At 36.8% G+C, this 23,625-nt stretch overlaps 1 protein-coding gene across 11 annotated transcripts in view; it reads right to left on the reverse strand.

The window, feature by feature from the left end:
• Positions 1 to 23,625, reverse strand: part of TUT4 (terminal uridylyl transferase 4) — a 162,708-nt gene that overhangs the window by 94,143 nt on the left and 44,940 nt on the right. For 10 of the 11 annotated variants that reach the window (XM_049879244.1, XM_049879250.1, XM_049879249.1 and 7 more), the window contains 3 exons: positions 18,664 to 19,542; positions 9,749 to 9,912; positions 739 to 855 (listed from right to left, as the gene is read on the reverse strand). In XM_049879244.1, coding sequence (XP_049735201.1) covers positions 739 to 855; positions 9,749 to 9,912; positions 18,664 to 19,450 — 1,068 coding nt within the window. In that variant the 5' untranslated portion in view covers positions 19,451 to 19,542. Of the gene's footprint in view, positions 1 to 738; positions 856 to 9,748; positions 9,913 to 17,398; positions 17,582 to 18,663; positions 19,543 to 23,625 lie in introns of those variants that run through there. The other variant, XM_049879254.1, reaches the window with a different exon arrangement.

A 23,625-nucleotide genomic window follows, 5' to 3' on the forward strand; every position in this document is an offset into this window, starting at 1 on the left:
CTAACAAAAAATTTCAAAGACATGCATTCTACTAATAGTATCTACCTTTAGCTTTAAAAAAAAAAATCATGAAATCCCAAACTCCAAAGTTTATAAGACCCTACATGTTCCTGAGTTCTCCAGTTTCATCTCACACTATTTTCCCTCAGCTCTTTTTGCTCCAATTATATTAGACTCTTTGAGTTCTTCATATGCCACATCTTTTCCTGCTTTTATGTGTAAAATACTTTCCCCTTACCCCTCTATGCCACCCACCTTTTTGCCTTTTTAACGGCTACTGCATGTTTCAACTTAAATGTCAGTTCCTTAGAGAAACCTTCCTTGCCATAAACTAAGTAATATAACTCTGTACATTCGATTAGCACATATTTTCCTCTTTAATGAGACTCAGCATACTTAAACCCTTATTCAATATATGCCTTCAATATTTTAGAAACTGTGAAGGCAAGGCCCACTACCTTAGTCCTAGCACACAAGAACTCAAGGGCCATCAGTTAAACCGACTGTATATGACAGCTTTAAATTCAGGAATCAACATTCTTCAGGATGAGCAAACCGGTCTCTAAGAAGGTTCCCCTCCTGGCCACCTGAGATAAGAAAGGCAATCACAGCTTTCAAGGCTATCGCTTCAGTTATAAAGAGTGGGAAAGTGTCTCATTTTTAATTTCATAAATAAAAAAAAAACTTTGATTTCACCATTCTACAAATAAATAAAAATATTTCTTAAAAAGAACTTACCAGAATATTTTTCTTATGTCGTTTCTCCTTTATATGTTTATGAGCTGCCTGTATGTTTTCAATGTGAATTAGGCAAAGTTTGCATAGATACCGGCAATTGGTATATTCTGGTGAGCGCTGAAGAGAGAGGTTAAAAAAATGCATTTTTTTCAGAAAACACAGAAGTGAATTATTGACTACATAATATAAATGAATGAAACAATTATGCTAATACAAGAGACAGAAATAAGCACCAAAGGAAGAAGTTTTTAATAAGCAAATCAGTACTTACATATCCAAAAGACTGTTGATCATAGTAGATTATGTACTAATTTCAAACAATATTTTAATATTAAATATGTTTGATTGGCCAGTGAAAACTTTACAAATAGCAATGGAACACTGTCTGATATCGTGCGGGAAGATGAGCCCCTCAGGTTGGAAGGTACCCAAAATAGGATTGGGGAATAACTGCCTCCTCAAAGTAGAGTCGACCTCGATGACGTGGATGAAATCAAGCTTTCGGGACCTTCATTTGCGGATGTGGCACGACTCAAAATGAGAAGAAACAACTGCAAACATCCATTAATAATCAGAATGTGGAAGGTACAAAGTATAAATCTAGGAAAATTGGAAATCGTCAAAATGAGGGAACATATAAACATCGATATCCTACGCATTAGTGAACTGAAATAGACTGCTACTGGCCATTCTGAATAGGACGGTCATATGGTCTACTACGCCAGAAATGACAAACTGAAAAGGAATGGCATTGCATTCATGGTCAAAAAGAACATTTCAAGATCTATCCGAAGTACAACACTGTCAGTGATAGGATAATATCCATATCCCTACAAGAAACACCAGTTAATATGACTATTATTCGACTTTACATACCAACCACTAAGACCAAAGATAAGGAAACTGAAGATCTTTACCAACTTTTACAGTTTGAAATTGATCAAATATGCAACCAAGAGGCATTGATAATTACTGGTGATCAGAAAGCAAAAGTTGGAAACAAATAAGAAGGATCAGAAGTTGGAAAATATGGCCTTGATGACAGAAACACCACCAGAGATCACATGACAGAATGTTGCAAGACCAACAACTTCTTCACTGCAAATACCTCCTTTCAATAACATAAACCGCAACTATGCACATGGACCTTGCCAGATGATTTCATACACAGGAATCAAATCAACTACACCTGTGGAAAGACACGATGGAAAAGCTCAGTATCATCAATCAAAACAACGCCAAGGGCCGACTGCAAAGAAGACCATCAATTGCTCATATGCAAGTTCAAGATGAAGCTGAAGAAAATTAGAACAAGTCCATGAGAGTCAAAATACAACCTTTAGTATAATCCACCTGAATTTAGAGACCATCTTAAGAATAGATCTAATGCACTGGACACAGAGTAGATAAAGTGAACTGATGATATGAAGACGTAAAGAGCTGAAGAGAAAATTTCACAGGGCAGCTCAAGAAGACAAAGTAAAGTATTATGATGAAATGTGTAAAGACCTGGAGATAGAAAACCAAAAGGAAAGAACGCACTTGCCATTACTCAAGAAGAAAAGAATTGAAGAAAAATTTCAACCCTCTAGTTATATTAAAGGATTCTATGAGGAAAATATTAAATGACACAAGAAGCATCAAAAGAAGATGGAAGGAAAACACAGAATCACTATACCAAAAAGAATTGGTTAACATTCAACCATTTCAGGAGGTAGCATATGATCAGGAACCAACAGTACTGAAGGAAGACGTCCAAGCTGCACTGTAGACACTGGCAATAAAGAAGGCTCCAGGAATAGACAGAATACCAAATGAGATGTTTCAACAAACAGATGCAGTGCTGGAAGTGCTCACTCATCTATGCCGAGAAATTTGGAAGACAAGCAACCTAGCAAACCGACTGGAAGAAATCCATATTTGTGCCCATTCCAAAGAAAAGTGATCCAACAGGATGCAAAATTATCTAACAATATCATTAATGTCACGCATAAGTAAAATTTTGCTGAAGATCATTCAAAAGCAATTACAATAGTACATCGACGGAGAACTGCCAGAAATTCAAGCCAGATCCAGAAGAGGATGTGGAGCAAGGGATATCATTGCTGATGCCAGATGGATCATGGCTGAAAGTACAGAATACCAGAAAGATGTTTACTTGTGTTTTCCTGACTATGCAAAGACATTCGACTGTGTGGATTACAACAAATTATGGATAACACTGCGAAGAAGAATTCCAGAACACTTAAACGTGCTCACGAGGAACGTGTACACAGACCAAGAGGCAGTCGTTATAACAGAACAAGGGAACACTACATGGTTTAAAGTCAGGAAAGGTGTACGTCAGGGTTGTAACCTTTCACCATACTTGTTCAATCTGTATACTGAGCTAATAATCCAATAAACCGGACTATATGAAGAATGGAACATCAGGACTGGCGGAAGACTCATTAACAACCAGCAATACACAGATGACACAACCTTGCTTGAAGTGAAGAGGACTTGAAGCACTTACTGATGAAGATCAAAGACTATAGCCTTAGTATGGATTGAACCTCAACATAAAGAAAATAAAAATCTTCACAACTAGGCCAATAAACAACATCATGGTAAACAGAGAAAAGATTGAAGCTGTCAAGGATCTCATTTTACTTGGATCCGCAATCAACACTCGTGGAAGCAGCAGTCAAGAAACCAAACAACGTTTTGCACTGGGCAAATCTGCCGCAAAAGACCTTTTTGAAAGTGTCAAAAAAGCAAAGATGTAACTTTGAGGACTTAGGTGCGCCTGACCCAAGCCATGGTATTTTCAGTCGCTTCATATGAATACAAAAGGCGAGCAACGAATAAGGAAGAAAGAAGAAGAATTATTGTTGGTGAAGAATACTGAATATACCATGCACTGTTAGAATAAACAAATCTGTCTTGTAAGAAGTACAGCCAGAATGCTCCTTAGAAGCGAGGATGGCAAGGCTTTATCTCACGTACTTTAGACATGTTAGGAAGAGAGACAATCCCTGGAGAAAAACATCATGCTTGGTAAAGCAGAGGGTCAGCCAAAAAGAGGAAGACCCTCAATGACACAGACTGACACAGTGGCTGAAACAATCGGCTCAAGCATAACAAGGATTGTTTGAGGATGGCACAGGACGGGGCAGTGTTTCGTTCTGCTGTACAGAACTGACTTGACGGTACCTAATAACAACAAATATGTTTGCTATATAGCCTACTGAAAATCAGTCCAGTGTATGATGAGAAAGAATTTCATTATTTTATAGTCTATTCCCACGCTGCCCCATAAACTAGATTTTCAAAATTAACCTTCACTCTTTTTGATTACTATAAAAAAATAAAATCCATTCTCAAATAGGGGATTTCAAAAGAATAAATCACAAATATCAAAGACAATTTTAAATGCTGAGTTCCCAAAGCATTTCAACTAATCGCAATATCACAGGGAACAGATAGATAACCTCTTAAGGTAACTACTCTGAAGGGAACAACAATTCTGACACTAAAATATCACAGTACTTTAGTCATAATCTGTGCACGTTCTCAAAACAGTAATAAAACTTATTACTGAGTGCTTGTTATATGCCACGCACTTCAACAGATCCTCCGCATACAATTTGTCATTTTAACTCCCCTCATAATCCAACTGGAGCCCTGGTAGTGCAATGGTTAAAGCCCTTGGCAGCTAATCAAATAGTTGGTTGTTCAAACCCACCAGCCGTGCCACAGGAGAAAAGACCTGATAACCTGCTTTGGTAAAGATTACAGCCTAGGAAACCCTATGCGGCAGTTCTCTGTCCTATAGGTTCACTGTGAGTCAGTACTGATTCAACTGGACACAACACCAATGCAATAATCCAACTAGATTACTATTACCTGTTTCACAGGTGTGAAAACAAAAGCTCAGAAGAGCTTGCAACTTTTGCAAGATTATACAAGTACTAAGTGGAAAATGCTGAATTTAAAATCACGTATGTCTGAATCAGAAACCATTATTCTATCCAAAAGGCTGCACAATCAAAAATTATAAAAAGACAATACACACTGAATTTTAAAACAGTTTCCAATGCCTTACAGTAACGTCCCAGCAGTATTTAATTTTTATTTCAGATTGATCTTCAATAGGTTGTGGCTCCTGACAAAAAAATTCTCTCACCTCAGAATACTACGTATGACCATATGATTTTCTTTAAATGGGAAACGTGTCTCAAATTTAGCAGCAGTCCTGCCATACTAAAAATAAATACAGCCACCATTTACAAAGTGCCTATTAAACTTAACGCTATGAGGATTCCCCATTTTACTGGCAAAGGAACTAAATCTCAGGGATTAAATAATTTGCCCAAGACAAGTAAATAAAAAAAACTTATCATTTCAATTCTTTAGTCTAAAAATTCTTTCAAATCAGTTCTTACTGGGCAATGAATCAAGCCCTCACAGAGAACTTTACCTTTTAATTTCCAACTACAACTGTTTTCTTATCCACCAAACATTTTCAAACATTTTTTCAGAAGCTGGGGTTATAGCATTAAACACAGCAGACAAATTATCTCTGTCCTCATGAAATTATATTCTAGTGAGACAGGTAATAAGCAAATGCACAAAAAAATAAACAGGAATGGGGGTGCTGCTTTTTTAAACACATGGTTTTCACTGAAGGCCTTATTGATAAAGTGACTTTAAGGAAGTGAAGGACTGAGCTGTACGAATATTTTACAAAGGGAACATCCCAAGTAGAAGGAAGAATGAATGCTAAGGTCCTGAACCAGGAATGTGCCTAGTACATTTGAGAAACTACAAGAAGGCCAATGCGATTGCAACAGAGAAGTAATGAGAACTGTAGCTTTTAAGTTTGATGGGAAGCCACTGATGGACTTTGAGCAGAGAATTACAAGATCTAATCTATATTTTAAGGAGTCCGGGTGGCACAAATGGCCAAACACTTAGCTATTAGGCGAAAAGAGAGCAGCTCAAATCCACCCAGAGGTACCTCGGAAGAAAAGTCCAGCAATCTCTCTCCAAAAGGTCACAGTCATTGAAAACAGTTCTACTCCGAAACGCATGGGGTTGCCATGAGTCAGAAGTGACTTGATGGCAACTGGTTTAATCTTTATTTTAGAAGAATCACTTAACTTCTATGCTAAGAATAGAAGCCTCTTGCTTCCCAGTAGAAGCAGGAAGACCAATTAAGAGGATAGTGGAATAAACCAGAAGGGAGATGCTGTTGGCTTGGTTCAAGGTAAGAGTAGTAGATGTGGTAAAAGTGGTTGGATTCAGGAGTTGAAAGCAAATACAGAGAATGCCTAAAACCATGTGAAATGATGAGATCATTAAGGTAATCATGAAATTACTCATCATGTGAATTCTTCAACTGTCAACTGCTGGCAGACAAGCACATACCTGGATATTTTTTTACCAAGAAAAGCTTGGCATGACACTGAATGGGGAATCAGAAAGCCTGGGATGGTATCTCAACTGATTGTAGAGAAATCTCTATCACTGAAGTCTGCTTTCAATCTCCTTATTTATAAAATAAAATAATAATTGCCCTAGCTGATGAAATAACTCACTTTCACTAGTAGCTAATCTTTAGTGCTTACTACATACGGAATGAACAAATCTGTCTTGGAAGAAATACTGCCAGTACATCCTTGCTCCTAGGAAGTAAGGATGGCGAGACTGTGTCTCACATACGTTGGATACATTGTCAGGAGGAATCAGTCCCTGGAGAAGGACGTCATACTTGGTAAAGTAGAGGGTCAGCGAAAAAAAGGAAGACCCTCAGGGAGATGAATTGACACAGTGGCCGCAACAATGGGTTCAAGCACAGCGACAACTGTGAGGATGGTGCAGGACCAGGCAGTGTTTCCTTTTGTTGTGCATAGGATAGCTATGAGTCAGAACTGACTCGATAGCACCTAACAACAACAACATAGCAAGCAGAAGCCCTGGTGGAGCAATGGTTAAGCACTCAACTGCTAACTAAAATGTCAGCAGTTCAAACCCACCAGCCACTCCGCAGGAGAAAAGACCTGTAAATTTGCTCCTGTAAAGGTTACAGCCTAGGAAACTCTACGGGGCACTTATACTCTGTCCTACAAGGTTGCTATGAGTTGAAATCAACTTGATGGCACACAACAACATGCTGATCATTGTGCCAAGAATTTTACTTGTACCATCTTATTTAATTCTCATAACAGCCCTGTAAAGTAGGTATTACTATTTTTATCAACCCCATTCTACTAATGAGGAAACTGAGGTTTAAATAGATTAAATAACTTATTCAATGTTATCTAACCAGTAAGTGGCAGAGCTAGTCCCAAGTAACTATAAAACTCATACACTTAACCACTAAGCATGCTACATCTAATTACTGATCACCTACCATGTGCCAGGTACTGTATTAGGCACAATAGCAAGTAAGACAAAATTGCTTTCATCCTTAATGCTTGTAAGATCACAGAACACACACACGAAGAGTGTTTAAATACTTCTTTTATCATATTTTATTTTACCATTAAACAAGCCAACCATCCTGAAACCTCCCACAGACCAACTAGAATAAATTTATTTCTGGGAATGGAGATTCTAAATATTTTAAAGTCAAATAACACTCTCTATAGAGAAATCTATCCTTCTAAACCTAATCTTTTACTCTTAAATTTGATAACTGAGCCAAAGGACCTGGTGAAATCAAAAGCAACTTGGGAAGAATATTCTTAATTAGCTTTTAAAGCAGTAAAGAAAAATATTAATTAAAAGTACACAAGAACTGTCTGGAGGGAAGAGGACACTTTTCACTTACAAAAAGATGTCCTTTTTTTAAGTTTTGGGTTTTGTTCTGTTCTGACTCTAACAAATAGAATCATAAAAAATTAAAAACAGGAACACCTCTTTACCATCTAACTAGGAAAAAAAAATCCTCTCATTGTTTCCAATGATTTACTGTATGGAAAAGTAAAGGTTCTTGGTTTATATTTATAAAATAAATTTATACATATTTTAAATACACTGGGTTGAAATCATGGAATTTGGAAGCCATGATAACAAAGAGGTATCAGAAAGAAAAGGGATTACAGACATTTATGCTGGTATAAGCACAGTGACCTTTCATCATTGCTGACTACCTAAGTAAGCTCAACAACAAATAAAATGTTTCCATTGCTTCTAAGCTATCCTCTCACCCGAGGCCATTCATTTCCTACTACCACCAAATAGCCATTCCACCTCAACTTTTTCCTTCTTCCAAGAACTGACTTTTCCTGCTTTATATACTACCTATCTTCCTCTCCAATTCTCCACTTATTTTTCCTGAGAACACATTTTTCACATTTCCTTTACAATTGCCAGAAACCCCGGTGGTGTAATGGTTAGAGCTATGGCTGCTAACAAAAAGGTTGACAGTTCAAATCCACCAGGCACTCCTTGGAAACCCTAAGGGGCAGTTCTACTCTGTCCTTTAGGGTCACTATGAGTTGGAATCAACTCAATGGCAATGGGTTTGGTTTTTTGGGGGTTTTACATCCACCATATAATTTACCTTTCACCTGGTTAACACCTAGCCATTCCTTGAGACTCAGCTCCAATGTCACTTCCATACAAAGCATCCCCCCATTGATGCCCTTATACCCCCAGCTTAAGTTGGTCATTCTTTTGTCTACAATCTCATTTTCAAACAAAACTGTTATTATTACTATTATTATCTGTTCACATGTCTCTCCCCAATTAGTGAACTCCCTGAAAAGCAATATCATGTCTTAAAACATGTCAGGCATGCCCCTACAATTCAATTTTGTATTATCAGATGATGGCAAATGAAAGGCACTCAATACTTATCCTGCCAATGCACGGATCCAAAAGTATTTGCAAATTCCAGGCTTAGAACAAAGAAAGTGAGAGGAAAGAAAGAATTAAATAAAAAGGCAGATTGCAAAAAGGACTTTGTTCTAGCTAGGATCTTGTAGCACTAGGTGTATGATTCCCAACTCTCTCCTATGTTTTGGGCTTCCATTCCTATATTCCTTCTCTTTTCATAAGGTGACTACTCTGTCATAAGTTATATTAATAAATCAGGATTGGCTTCTTCAATCTAGATACAACTTCATTTTTTCTAAACTATCAAAAACCATACAGTTTTTTCCTTCTTATTTATCAAGAACGATGACCTAATTTCTTGTATGCACTCACATCTGTCCAAGACTGCTGTATGTTCATGGATTGGCTTATGGTTCTTTCCTTCAATACCTAACAGTATTTTTACTTTTGGGGCTAAGAATGTGCATTTCTAGGTTAAGAAATTAATATCCAGTAACAAGATACCAGTGGCTAGAATAGTTCCTAATACACAGTAAATGTTCAGTAAATACAGGAGAGAAAACGGAAAGAAGAGAAAGTAAAAGCAAAGGGGAAAAGCAGGGAGTCTTGTACGTTGTATAATATTTGTTAATTTATTTCTGTCATCCCTGAATAGAATGTTAACTTCTTATGGGTAAAAGACTGTGCCATGTTCACCAACATATCCCTAGTGCCTAGCATAGTAACTGGCACATAACAAGCACTCAAGATCCTCGATGAGTAAATAAATCAGAGGTCAGCTAACTTCTGTAAAGGGCCAAATAGTAAATATTGTATATTTCACGGGCTATATATACTCTCTGAGGCAACTACTCAACTCAGTCTGCCCTTGTAGCATTAAAGAAACCATACACAAAATATAAAAGAATGAGTGTCTTCCAATAAAACTTTGTTTACAAAAAACACATGGCTAGGCCATAGTTTGCTGACCCACAGAATGAATGAATGAAGTGAGACTAACAAATGTAAGGGTTACAAGGGAGGAAAGGAAGAAGGAAGAGAATAAAGGGAAAAGGAAGGAAGGAAAGAGGAACATTGCCTTTTTCTTGTGGATGGAAAAAGAAAAATAAAAAGAACTATACTTGGGAAAGAAAGGTTATGAAACACACATTTTCCTCCAAAAAACTAAAACAACATAGTATACTTTTTCAAGTCGAAAGATGTGATCTCTTTCTAAGCGTTCTTCAGCTTGTTTCAAGCCTAGTCTCTGTTCAGGTGTCAATGTAGATTCATCTATCACAGTGGCATTTTCTAAATACTCCATCTCTGATGAATTTTCTTTATTTGATTCATCATTCTTCATTTTACCTAGAAAAGGAAGCACTGAGTTACTATCATCAGACTTTTTAAATGGGTATTATTTTAAATTTTTCTTAATGTAAACAGATATTGAATTTATACATAAATGGGAAGATGTTCTTTCCTTCTATTTCCTTATTTTTCTTGGTTGCACAAAGTATAATTATGTAAAACATAAATACATGGTATCAAAATTCACAAAGAAAAATCTACTTCATGAGTAAAATACCTACATTCTTCCAACCTATCCACCAAAGAAAAAAAAAGGCCTTTTACAAAGGATAACATAACACAACCAACTTGTGGAATCTCTGAAGGCAATTTGATACAAAGCTATTTCGAGTCCTGCCCAAAAAACAGTCAGTGAACTAAAGTCAGTGTATCACTATAATATTAGCAATTAAAAAAACATATATACTCCAAATCACAAACCCACGAGGCTCCTCCTGTGCTTTCACAGAACTCATTGATATCACCACTTAACCAATATTTTTTCCTCTAGACCTTAATACAATGTCTATCTGGCATTTAATAAAAATATGTAGAAAAAATAAATGAATTTGGATGTATTTAAAAGCATTTCTAGAAGATAATCAACAAATCTCTTCATTCAGCCCTTGAGAGCCAACTGCATGCCATTTACAGGAACCCTGACAGTCAACCCTACCTTTTGATAGCACTAATTTTCTGAACAAGGAAGGAATGGTATGCTTCTGGAATTGGTGCATTTCCTTCTACCAGAACAGGAGTTTCTAGAATAGGAAAGTAAACTCTTGGATAAGAATGTTATAAAAAGGATTCACACATTAGAAGTGTAGCTAGGTTAGACACGTATTTTGTAAATGATAGGAGAGCCCTGACGCACCATGAACAACTGGCAATTGTGTTTTAATGTCTGGAAAAATAATTCAGTTTTTTAGTAACCATTTTATGATGGTAATAGAAAAGATAAGGTGAAATCCTACTTTATTTCTACATTTCAAAAAAACGGACAGTAGTACAATACAATATTTTAACCTTTATTTTTCTATATGTAGAACTTGCGCTGCATGAGTAATACAAGGCAACTAATATCAGTAAATCTTGTAAATTTATTATTTTTGCCAATCTAACGAATTAGAGAAAGCTACATATCATTTTTTAAATCAGAAATAAATAAAATTATTTAATTTTCTTGAATCAAAATACAAAATAATTAACATAAAGCAAAATTTCCCAAGCTATGTTCCACAGAATACTAGTTACACAAGATGTTAACAGGTATTCCTGAAAAATGGGCTCTGGGGCCAAATAAATTTGGGAATATTACATACCATATTTATTCATTTAATCCTTCATTCAACAAATGCTGAGTGCTTACTATGTGCCAAACACCAAGGAAACAGCAATGAATAAAAGCTAAAATCCCTGCCTATATAAAGCTTAAGGAGTCTCTGAGAGGTGAAAGCGGTTAAGTGCTGAACTACTAACTGAAAGGTTGGTGGATCAAACCCACCGAGAGCCGTCCTGGAAGTAAAACCTGGAGATTGCTTCTGAAAGGTCACAGCCTTAAAACCCCATTGAGCAGTTCTACTATGCACATGTGGGGTCGTCACAGTCAGAATCAACTTGATGGCAACCAACAATAATAGCACAGGAAGCTCACGTTCTAGTGTGATTAACCGACAATAAAATAGACAATTTTAAAACAACCCAATTAAAAAATGGCAAAGAATTTGAAAAGGCATTTCTCCAAAGAAGACACACACATGGCCAACACACATATGAAAAGATGCTCAACATCATTAGGGAAATGCATATTAAAACCACTAGAATCGCTATAATCAAAATGACAGATAATTAAAAACTGCTAGTGAGGATATGGGAGCCCTGGTGGTGCAGTGGTTGGGTTCGGCTGCTAACCAAAAAGTTGGCAGTTCAAATCCACCAGCCACTCCTTGGAAACCCCATGAGGCAGTTCTACTCTCTCTTATAGGGTCACTCTGAGTTGGAATCAACTCAACAGCAATGGGTTTGGTTTTATTTTTTGTAGTGAGGGTATGAAAAAACTGGAACCCTCTTACATATATGATCCTGTTTCCTAGGTGGAAGCACAGAGAGAGAGAAATAGTGGGTAGTAGATGAACGAAGACAGAGAAGTGGGGGAGTATCAAAGATCACAAGGGCCTTATCCAAAAGGTAAATATCCGAAAGAATTGAAAACATGCTCAGAGAAAAACTTTTACACAGATGTTCACAGCAGCAATACTCACAATAGCTAAAAGACAAAAACAACCCAAAGATCCATCAGCTGAAGAATGAACACACAAAATGTAGTGTATCCAGACAATGGAATATTATTCAGCCATAAAAAGAAATGAAGTACCGACACATGCTACAACATGGATCAACCTTGAAAACATTAACTGAAAGAAGCCAGACACAAAGGCCACTTATTTTATGATTCCAATTTTATGAAATATCCAGAATAGGCAAATCCATAGACAGAAAGCAGGTTAGTGGTTGCCAGTGGCTGGAAGGAGGGGGATAATGGGGAGTAACTGCTTAATGGATATACAGGTTTCCTTTTGGGGTAACAAAAAAAGTTCTGGAACTATATAGTGGTGATGGCTATAAAACACTGTGAAACTACTTAATGCAACTGAATTATATACTTTAAAATGGTAAAAACTTTTGTTTTTTTAAAAATTGTGTATTTTGCCACAATTTAAAAAAAAAAAGTTAAGCAGAGTTACCATGTTGTGTTAATTGCCCCCAAGTTGATTCCTACTCACGGTTGAGGCCATGTGTACAGAACAGAACTGCTCCATAGGGTTTTCAAGTCTGTGATCTTTCAGAAGCAGCTCACCAGGCTTTAATTCCATGGAGCCTCTGGGTGGGTCTGAACAGCCAACAGGTTAACAGTCTAGCACTTAATCATGTGCACCACCCAGGGACTCCAATTCCACCCCTAGGTATATACTCTAATGAAATAAAAACATAAAAATAAAATAAAAACACAAAAACTTTTAGACAAATGTTCACAATAGCCAAGAAGTGAAAACAACCCAAATGTCCATCAACTGACAAATGGATAACAAAATGTGGTATCTATACAATGAAATATAACTCAGCAATAAGAAAGAATGATGTATTGATACATATTACAACATGGATGAACCTTGAAAACGTGCTAAAAAAGCCAGACACAAAAGGTCACATGTTGTATGATTCCATCTACATGAAACAGGCAAATCTATAGAGACAGATTATTCAAATGGACAATGAGTAAGAAAGACTGAAGAACTGACACCTTTGAATTATGGTGTTGGTGGGGAATACTGAATATTCCACGGACTGCCAGAAGAACAAACAACTCTGTCTTGAAAGGAGTATAGCCAGGATGCTCCTTAGAAGCAAGGATGGCTGGACTTCGTCTCATGTACTTTGGACATGTTACCAGAAGGGACCAGTCCCTAGAGAAGGACAGTATGTTCGGTAAAGTAGAGGGTCAGCGAAAAAGAAGAAAACCCTCAATGAGATGGACTGACAAGGTGGCTGCAACAACTGGCTCAAAATAAGGATGGCTCAGGACCAGGCAGTGTTTCATTCTGTTGCACACAGGATGGCTATGAGTCAGAACCAACTTGACAGCCCCTAACAACAACAACATAGACAGAAAGTGTATCAACAGTTGCCAGAGAGGCTAGGAGGAACGAGTAGTGATTGCAAACAGAGAGCGGGGTTTCTTTTTGAGATGATGAAAACGTTTAGGAATTAGTGGTGATGGTAGCTTAACTCTGTTATTCACACAAATAACACTAAAACCACTTCATTGTCACTCTAAATGAGTGGATTTTATGGCATGTGAATTACACTTCAATAAAACTGTTATTAAAAAATGTGACAGATGTTGCTAAAGACTACAGAGAAAGATTAAAAGGAGAAAAGGAATGGAGAAGTGTTAGAGGTGGATATGAAGGCTGCAAATGTTAGATAAGTGACGCAAGCAAAAGCCTCGATGAAAAGGCAAAAGAGGTGAGAGATAGCCATATGGATATATGGGGAAGAGTGTTCCAGGCAGATGAAAAAAGCCAATTGCAAAGGCCATGATGTAGGTATATGCCTGCACATTTTAGGAACAGCAAGGAGGCAGTGTAACTGCAGCAGAAAGAGAGAAGATGAGAAGTAGATAAATAAGGGAAAAGAAGTATGGGAGTGTCACAGATCACATATGGCCTTACTGGTTATTGTAAGTACACTAGCTTCTACACAGATAATATGGTAAGCCACTAAAACAATTTGAACAGGAGAGACATAATCTGACTCATATTTTAACAGGATCATTCAGAGTGCTATGATCAAACATAATGAGGTATGGTATGTGTGAAAGTAAAGAGATGGATTAGGGCATGCTTGCTATTCAAATGCATGATCCTGACCGACAGCATCACCACCACTTGGGAGTTTGTTACAAATGCAATTTCTCAGATTGTACTCCAGACCTGAATCATAAATCTCTGGTGATTCGTGTATCTACTAACATTTGAGAAGCCCAGAGCTAAAACACTCTCCCCTCAAATATTAATCCAGCTCACACTCTTACCTCTTTCCTCCAAGTCTCTGCTCTAGTGTCACCTTCTCAGTGACAATTTATATCTGAAACACTACCACCAGCAACACCAACAGTAACATCATTCCCTATGATCTTTCCTGTTTTATCATCTTCTAACATACCATATATTTTTCTTATTTATTGCGTTTATTGCCTGTCACTTTATATTTGAATATAAACTCCATGAGGACAGCGTTGTCTGTTTTGTTTATTGCAGTATTCCTAGAGACTAGATCAGTACCTGGGCACATAGCAGGCACTCAAAAAATATTCAATGAATAAATGGCAAAGGAAAAATGGTACAAATGCTAGGTAGGAGCTAAGGCTGGGTCAAATGGAGAACACTCAGATTAATCACATTTCTATATAATCTATTAAGTTCAAACAGACCAAGATCTAAATGTAAAAATTTTATTCTATTAATTTACAAAGAGGCAATCAAGAAATTCAAATTATTAATTTGAATTTCGTCACATAAAAAAGTACCAAATCATTATGAATATAACTTTAAGGCAAGTATTATATATATTTAAGAGAATTCTTAAAAATACTAGAAGCACTTATTTACAAAAAAGTTATAGGTCCCCCGCTATCCAAAAGTAGAGCATTCCTATGAAACCTTTCGTAAGCCAAAATGGCATAAAGCAAAAAATTACCATTAATTTACATAGGAAAAATTCCTGAGCGTCCCCACACTCAAAAAAAATCACCTACCAAATCACACCCAAAAAAACCAAACCCACTGCCATCGAGTTGATTCCAACTCATAGTGACCCTAGAGGACAGAGCAGAACTGCCCCATAGGGTTTCCAAGGAGTGCCTGATGGATTCAAACTGATCTTTTGATGAGCCGCCGTAGTTCTTAACCACAACGCCCCCAGCGTTTCTACTAAATCACACACAAAACCTAAAATAACACTAACATCAATCCACTCAGGCAACAGACCTTCTATCTTATCTACTACTGGATGCCAACTAAGAGAGACCACTTTGCTACTAGCAGAGCCAACAGTAACTTCAGCAGCTTTCAAGATTCCTTCTCTCTGCGTGTAAATAGTACCAATGGCTGACGCAGGCAAGTTCAATGCATGCACAATGTCTTTATTCTGTTCACCACAACTGAAACAATTATGTACAGTTTTATACTAAGGGAGCTCTCTTAAGCTTTTCTGATACCTTAGGACACATCTTGCTAATAGATGTACAAAATAAATCAAGATAAAGCACAGGTGCTCACAGACACAGTTCAAAGTTATGGTGGCTTGATGCTGAGATGCTGAATATAGTTCCCGAGAAGGAGCTTGGTGACATCATTCTCACTGACTGGGGGGTGCAATGCCTCTTTAACAGCTCGCTGCAAAACAAGCGCTAAATGCTATTTCTGCTTTTTGCCTTTTTTCGTAAAAGTGAAAATCCTCTTTGGGTGTCTCCCCGTTATCGAAAACAGGTACTGATTTAGGTCTTTCATAAAAGCAAAGCAGCACAAAAGGAACTTTCGAGAACTGGGGCATACCTGTACTATACTATAAATGATTCTTATGAGTTTGCTAAACTATCGTATTTTTACACAAATAACATATGCCATCTGCACTTGTTTGCTGGCTGTGCCCTCCCCCTACCCCTTTGAGGCACCCTCACAGGCACCACCATGCCAATACTCTTCCACAAGTTGCGATAAAAAACATTAGCATAGCACTTTTAGGAAAATATGCCCCCCCTCAAAGCACAAAAGGCACGCGTTATTTACATAAAATACAGTAAGTTTCCTGAAAGGACCTTTACTTGGTAATGCTTCCTTAAGCTAGCTCAACTTCTATGTTAAGAAACAACACATTATGCTGAGTGAAGTAAGTCAGTGACAAAAGGACAAACATTGAATGATCCCAATTATATATCTAAAATAGGCAAGTGTATAAAGACCAAAGTTAATTTAGTGGTTACCAAGAATAGAATGAGCCCTGGTGGCGCAATGGTTAAGGCACCCGGCTGCTAACCAGAAGGTTGGCAGTTCAAACCCACCAGCAGCTCTGCAGGAGAAAAGACCTGGAGGTCTGCTCCTGTAAAGATTACAGCCTAGGAAACCCTATGGGGCAGTTCTCTTCTGTCCTATACGGTCACTGTGAGGAGCTGGACATGACTTGACAGCAAACAACCACCAGGGACAGGTGGGAGGAAGGGAAAAAGGAAGACACGATGCTTAGGGGATACTGGGCTTCTGTTAAGGGTGATGGAAAAATTTGGGAATGGTTAATGGTGATGGTTGATTAGCTTAACTAATGTCACTGAACTGTACATGTGAAGATTATAGAAATGGCAAATATTCTGTTACCTATATATTTCTCAGAATGAAAAAAAAAGAACACTGCATTTAGTTGCACTAATAATATATGATGCTAGTTGTCATAGTATGCTAATTACGTGCTAGGTAATACCCTAAACACTCTTACGGATTATTTCACTTAACAACATTTCATAACATAGGCAGTATCATCTCCACTTTTAAAAAGGAAACTTAAAGCATTAAACAGTTTATCCAAGATTACAAAGTTATTAAGTGGGGACGACGGGATTCAAAACCCATGCCACTCCAGAAACCACAACCTTAGCCATCTTACTATGTTACCTCATTTGTTTTGTTGCCTTTAAAAAAAAATTTTTTTAATCATATTTTTCACTAATTCAAGTGCTTCATTAGTCCTTTAATTAAGTGATTTTATATACCAGTATTTTCTAAACTTCAGTCATTCATGTACAACCATGTTTAGATTTTTGCCACAGCTAAATATTACTTATCTGAAACTGTCATTAAATTGCCTTACTTTTTTAACTTGGCCTTGTCCTAAGCCATATCTATAAAATCATGGGATTGATATTTCTCTTGTACACATAAAATAAACATACCAGTAAACCAGATGTCGCCAAGCTGATTCCAACTCATAGTGACCCATGTATGTCAGAGTAGAACTGCTTCATAAGGTTTTCAATGGCTGATTTTTCGGAAGTAGATCACCAGGCCTTTCTTCCGAGGTGCCTCTGGGTGGACACTAACCTCCAACCTTTCGGTTAGCAGCTGAGCACATTAACTGTTTGCATCACCCAGGGACTCCCAAAATAAACATACTTCTGTTAAAATAAAAAAGCCTGTTCATATGCCATCATCAGTGTATCACCATAAATGAAAAGAAGCTATTTCTGAACTCTTTACCAAAATTTCTCAAAGTGGTAAAAAAGGAGTTTGGAAATAGCTTCTGTTTATTTCCACATCAAGGTAAGGATTGCGTGTTCTAGGTACAAAAAAATAAAAATAAAAAAGATTACCAAGGAAAATTAATTAATTCAAACAAAACCAGGACTAAAGTATACAAAAGACACAGACGATGATTTTAAACAACTCAAATTAAAATCAGGATCCCAGAACAAAATGAATTGTACACTAACAGTTCTCAAGTAATTTCAGCAGTGTTCTAACCCATCTCTGCTTCCAGTCTTGTGTTCTGTCAGGGAATTTACTGTACTGTAGTCAAATGATTTTTCTTACCCTCTATCACAGCCTACAAGACCCTTGATTTTCCGATTCCTATGTGCTTTTCAGTAGCATCTCTTGCCACTCTTCCCTCAACTCCCTATTCAACCTGAGCCTCAGTCAAACTCACAGTCTCACGTTTACCTTACGCATTTTCTCTACCTTAAGTGTAAATCCTACAAATAATGTACTTTCTCAGCTCTAAGTTCTTGTCATTGAACTAAATTGTTACTTTACTTATGTATATCACCCCCTCAGACTAGAAGATTCCTTGAGGTCTGCGCTGTCAGTTTTTTTGTTTTGTTTTTAGTTCTTGTTTTCCACTATAAACACATGCTTGGCATAGAACAGAAACTCAATACATACATGTTTGGCAAATGAATGAGCAATACCTAACTAAAAAAAAGTCCATTTAAAAGCACCTGCACACCTACAAAAAATGAAAAGTTTTTTTTTCTGTTTTTTTCTTTAAGAGCCATATTACTAATACCCTTTTAGTAATCAAAGGAGTTAAAATCAAACTAGGGATAATCTAAAACCCATTACCCAGGGATAATCTACCCAACAACCCAGTGCCGTCGACAGAACATTAATAGAGGAAAATCTCTCTGACAACATCGTTTATGGAAAAAACTCTACTTACTCAAATCATCTGGTATGTCCTCAATTCCTGAAGCACTATCGTCAGAGTCCCCAATATTATCTGCACATGTTTGTCGTTTCTGAGATTTTAGTGAGTCTTTCAGGGCAGATTTTTCCCCCTGTACAACTTCAATATTCACTTTGTTCACAGACATAATGGAGCCTGGAATTTTTTTTCCAACCTGCTGTAATTCCATCTGTCTCATGTTTTCTTTCAATAGTAAACTAGGCACGTTTTCTGCTTCTGCTGGTGTACTGGGCATCTTTTCTGATTTCATCTGAGAAAGGGGTACTTTCTCTCCTTTTCTCTGGAAACTAAGTGCCTTTTCTGCTGCTGTCTGTAAATCGGGTGCCTTTTCTGCTGTCACGGATGAATTAGGTGACTTTGGTGATTTTTCTGCTTTTGCCTGTAAACTGGGTATTTTTTCCATTTTTGCCTGTGAAGTAGGTGCCTTTTCAGCTTTCACTGGTGAATTAGGTGATTTTTTTGCTTTGCAATGACTTTGATCTCGAAGAACCAATCCCAAATCTTTAGGGCCTGGAACACTGGCAGCATTTGCCTTGCATGATTTAACTTCTGTTTTTTCTATACAAATATCATTTTGCTTACTTTTTTTACTACTATTCCTATTTGAAGAGCTGGTCCCAATTTCTTTTACGGATTTATCATTCCTAGTTTTCAAAGTCTGATTATTTATTACTTTTACTGCTTTGTTTTCTTCACAAATAGCCCAAGCATTCTTCTTTGGTTCATGATTTTCATTTTTAGAGGTCTTAGACTCTTCCATTATTTGAAAACCTGCTTCCTTTTAAATGCGATATTGTAAAAGGCAGATCTCCAGTAGTATGTACTGCTTCCAATCCAGTTTAGGCAAGAAAACTATTGGATAAAAAAGAATATGTTATTTAAATTGCAAAAACCCATTTATAATAAATGGTAAAAGACATAAAAATTAACTTTTAAAATCTGTTCTCAAAATTGAAAAAATAGAAAAAAGTCAAAACCCAGAAAACTGTACGAGGCATTAAAGACCGTTGAGTAAACAACAGCAATATGCTCATCAAGAAGGTTCTAATGTTATTACGGTAATACGACATAAAAATAAGAGAATTTTAGAGAAATAAAAGATTGTTTTACATTACTCAATGAGAATTCCAACTAAAAGGTAAATAAAATCTACAACTGATATGCCACAATTAACATAAAAGAAAATGGAACAAAGAAATGCATGTCTACATGTGCCACAGAGAATCAGTTTATAGAATCCAAAATAGTAAGATATTGTCCACACGACTTTTCTACAAAATAGTACCTATTTACACCACCACGAACTTACTTCAAACTTTAGTCGCTAAACATGAGGAAACAATGTAAACAAACTTTCTCCACTCCTGAGGTATCATGAGTTTAAGTGAATTCTTCTGAAGGAAATTTTAAAAACCAATAGGAATCCACAGTTAAAAAGTGGGAATAAGAAAGAACACTAAAATCAATCAGAAGCATTATGCCAAGTGAAATAAGCCAGAAACAAAAGAACAAATATTGTATGATTCTACTTACATGAATTATCTAGAATAGGCAAATCCAGAGGAAAAAAAAGCACATTATAGATTACCAAGATGAGGGAAGGGCAGAGAATGAAGAGTTATTGCTTAATGAGCACAGAGTTTCTATTTGGGGTGATGAAAAATTTTGGAATAACAGTGATGATTGCACTACATTGTGAAAATAATTAATGACGCTGAATTGTACACATAAAAGTGGTTAAAATGGCAGCTTTTGTTATGTATATTTTACCGCAATTTTTAAAAATCCCTCAAAATTAATCAGAGCCCATTTTGTTCTAAAATATAGGAACTATTTTGACAAAAAGGAAACATTAAATTTACCATACAGCACAAGCTCTGAAGATATGAAAGTAGTATCTGGTATAGTATTTCTATATCAAAAGTACTTTTAATACTAAATTTTATGGAAATCAGGACTTTTTACTGTTCACCTTGTACCCATATGCCTTAAATTCAGATCTATGCCTCTAAGATTAACAAAATGGATAATAATTAAGAGTCCTGCCAGCAAACTATAAAGAATTTAAATGTAGCAGCTTTGAATTTTACTTGGTTAATTTACTAAATTAAAAATTTAGACAATTATGCACCTCTAATCATTTAACTATAAATCATATAAACACAAAAATATCACTTAAAATAAAAAGCTCAGAAGACAGCCACTTACTCCCAATTATGTGTTTATGTAAGAGTATATTAAAAAAAAATGAAAAACTAAGCAATAAATTAAACTTACCTAGCTATGTATCCACTAAAACATCTTACTCAACTTGGACCCTGCTTTTATAATTTCTTTTGGAATGACAGTGACGATTGCACTACATTGTAAATATAATTAATGACACTGAATTGCTGGTAGGAATGCAAAATGGTACAGCTGTTGTGGAAAACAGTTTGGTGATTCCTCAAAAGGTTAAGCATGGAACTACCATATGATCCAGCAATCCCAATTCTAAGTATAAACCCAAAACAAATGAAAGTGGAAACACAAACAGAAACCTGTATACCAATGTTCATCTAAGACACAACTATTGGTCTCTACTCGTCTGGAGCAGAAGAGAATAAAGGAAACCAAAGACATAAGAAACTAGTCCACAGGACTAATAGCCCACATGAACCATAGCCTCTTCTAGCCTGACACCAAAAGAACTAGATGGTGCCCAGCTACCACCACAGACCGTTCTAACCAGAAACACAACAGAAAGTTCCAGAAAGACTGGGAGAAAAATGTAGAACAAAACTCAAATTCCTAAAACAAGGCCAGACTTACTGGGCAGAGATTAAAGAAACCCCCGAGACTACTGCCCTAAGATACCCTTTGAACTTGGAACTGAAGCCACTCCCAGAAGTCACCTTTTAGCCAAATATTAGATTGGCTTTTAACATAAAATCACCCATGAGGAACATGCTCCCTTAAACAATCAACTATATGAGACCAAACAGTCAATATTTACCCAAAAGCAAAGAGAGACGGCAAGGAGGAACAGGGAAACAGAACAATTGTAACCAATGTCATAGAACAATTTATATAAAAATTGTTAAATGGGAACCTAATTTGCTGTATAAACTTTCACTTAAAACACAATAAAATATTTTTTTAAATAAATAAAAGACATAAATAGATACATAACATAAATCGATAAATAACCAAGCACTTAACCATTTGTGCCACCCAGGGACTCCCCTATAATGTCTTATTGATCCCTCCACCAAAAAAAAAAGTTAAGTGTGGTAATTTTATACCAAAATTGCTATTTTTAATTTTTTAAGCTATCGACAGTACATACATTGCCAAAAAAATTACAATTGCTAGAAATAAAATTCTAAGGTTCACTGCTTCCCAGTTGCACACTCATAGCAAAACTGATTGAAGCAAATAATGTCAGACCTGCTTTCTAGTTCCTGGTTATATTTTCAGAACGTGCTAAATGGGTATTAAATGTCTTAAATAGCTAGTAGTATACTTATTAATTATTAAGAAAATACACGGAATTTAAAATAAATTTTTAAAAGATGACTGTATGAACTTTATAGAAAACAATAGAATTTAGAACATATTCAATTTCGGTTTTAAGTAAGCTATTAAGACATGAGTCCATTACTTACTTCTGGGCCTAATACCAAAAAAACCAAACCCAGTGCCATCGAGTCGATTCCAACTCATAGCTACCCTACAGCTATGAGTCAGAATCAACTGGACAGCACTGGGTTTCTAGGCCTAATATCTTGCTTAAATCCTTACAATGCTTGGCACAATGCTAGGTACTTAGTATAAGTTTAAAATCACTAGCAAATTGTATGACCCCACCAATATGAAATACTTGGAATAGGCAAATTCATAGAGACAAAAGTTTATTAGTGATTACCAGTGGCTGGGGGAAGGGGAAAATGGAGAGTTATGACTTAAGGGGTACTGAGTTTCTGTTTAAAAGAAAAGTTTCTGTTTAGAGGGATGAAAAATATTTGAAAAGAGATAATGGTGACAGTTGTACAATCGTGAATGGAATTGATGTCAATGACTTTTACACTTAAAAATGGTTAACAATGGCAAATTTTTTGTTACATTTTACTATAATAAAATTATTTTTTAAAAAAGTACTAGTCCAGACTGATGTCTTCATATCCCTCTTTCTTGCTGCAAATTAAAGTCTTTAGCAGAAATAAGAATTGTTTCAAAAGGTTTAATAATTTTTATTGTGCTTTAAGTGAAAGTTTACAAGTCAGTCTCTCACATAAAAACTTACATACACCTTGCTACATACTCCCAATTACTCTCCCCCTAATGAGAGAGCCCACTCTCTCCCTCCACTCTCTCTTTTCGTGTCCATTTCGCCAGCTTCTAACCCCCTCTACCCTCTCCCCTACCCTCCATGCAGGAGATGCCAACATAGTCTCAAGTGTCCACCTGATCCAAGAAGCTCACTCCTCACCAGCATCCCTCTCCAACCCATTGTCCAGTCCAATCCATGTCTAAGAGTTGCCTTCAGGATTGATTCCTGTCCTGGGCCAACAGAAGGTCTGGGGGCCATGACCACCGGGGTTCTTCCAGTCTCAGTCAGACCATTAAGTCTAGTGTTTTTATGAGAATTTGGGGTCTGCATCCCAGTGCTCTCCTGCTCCCTTAGGGGTTCTCTGTTGTGTTCCCTGTCAGGGCAGTCATCGATTGTAGCCGGGCACCATCTAGGTCCCCTGGTCTCAGGACAATGTAGTCTCTGGTTCACGTGGCCCCTTCTGTCTCTTAGGCTCATAATTACCTTGTGTCCTTGGTGTTCTTCATTCTCTTTTGATCCAGGTGGGTTGAGACCAACTGATGCATCTTAGATGGATGCTTGCTAGCGTTTAAGACCCCAGACGCCACTCTTCAAAGTGGGATGCAGAATGTTTTCTCAACAGA

The sequence above is a fragment of the Elephas maximus genome, chromosome 3, assembly GCF_024166365.1.
Source record: "Elephas maximus indicus isolate mEleMax1 chromosome 3, mEleMax1 primary haplotype, whole genome shotgun sequence".
Classification (NCBI taxonomy): Eukaryota; Metazoa; Chordata; class Mammalia; order Proboscidea; family Elephantidae; genus Elephas; species Elephas maximus.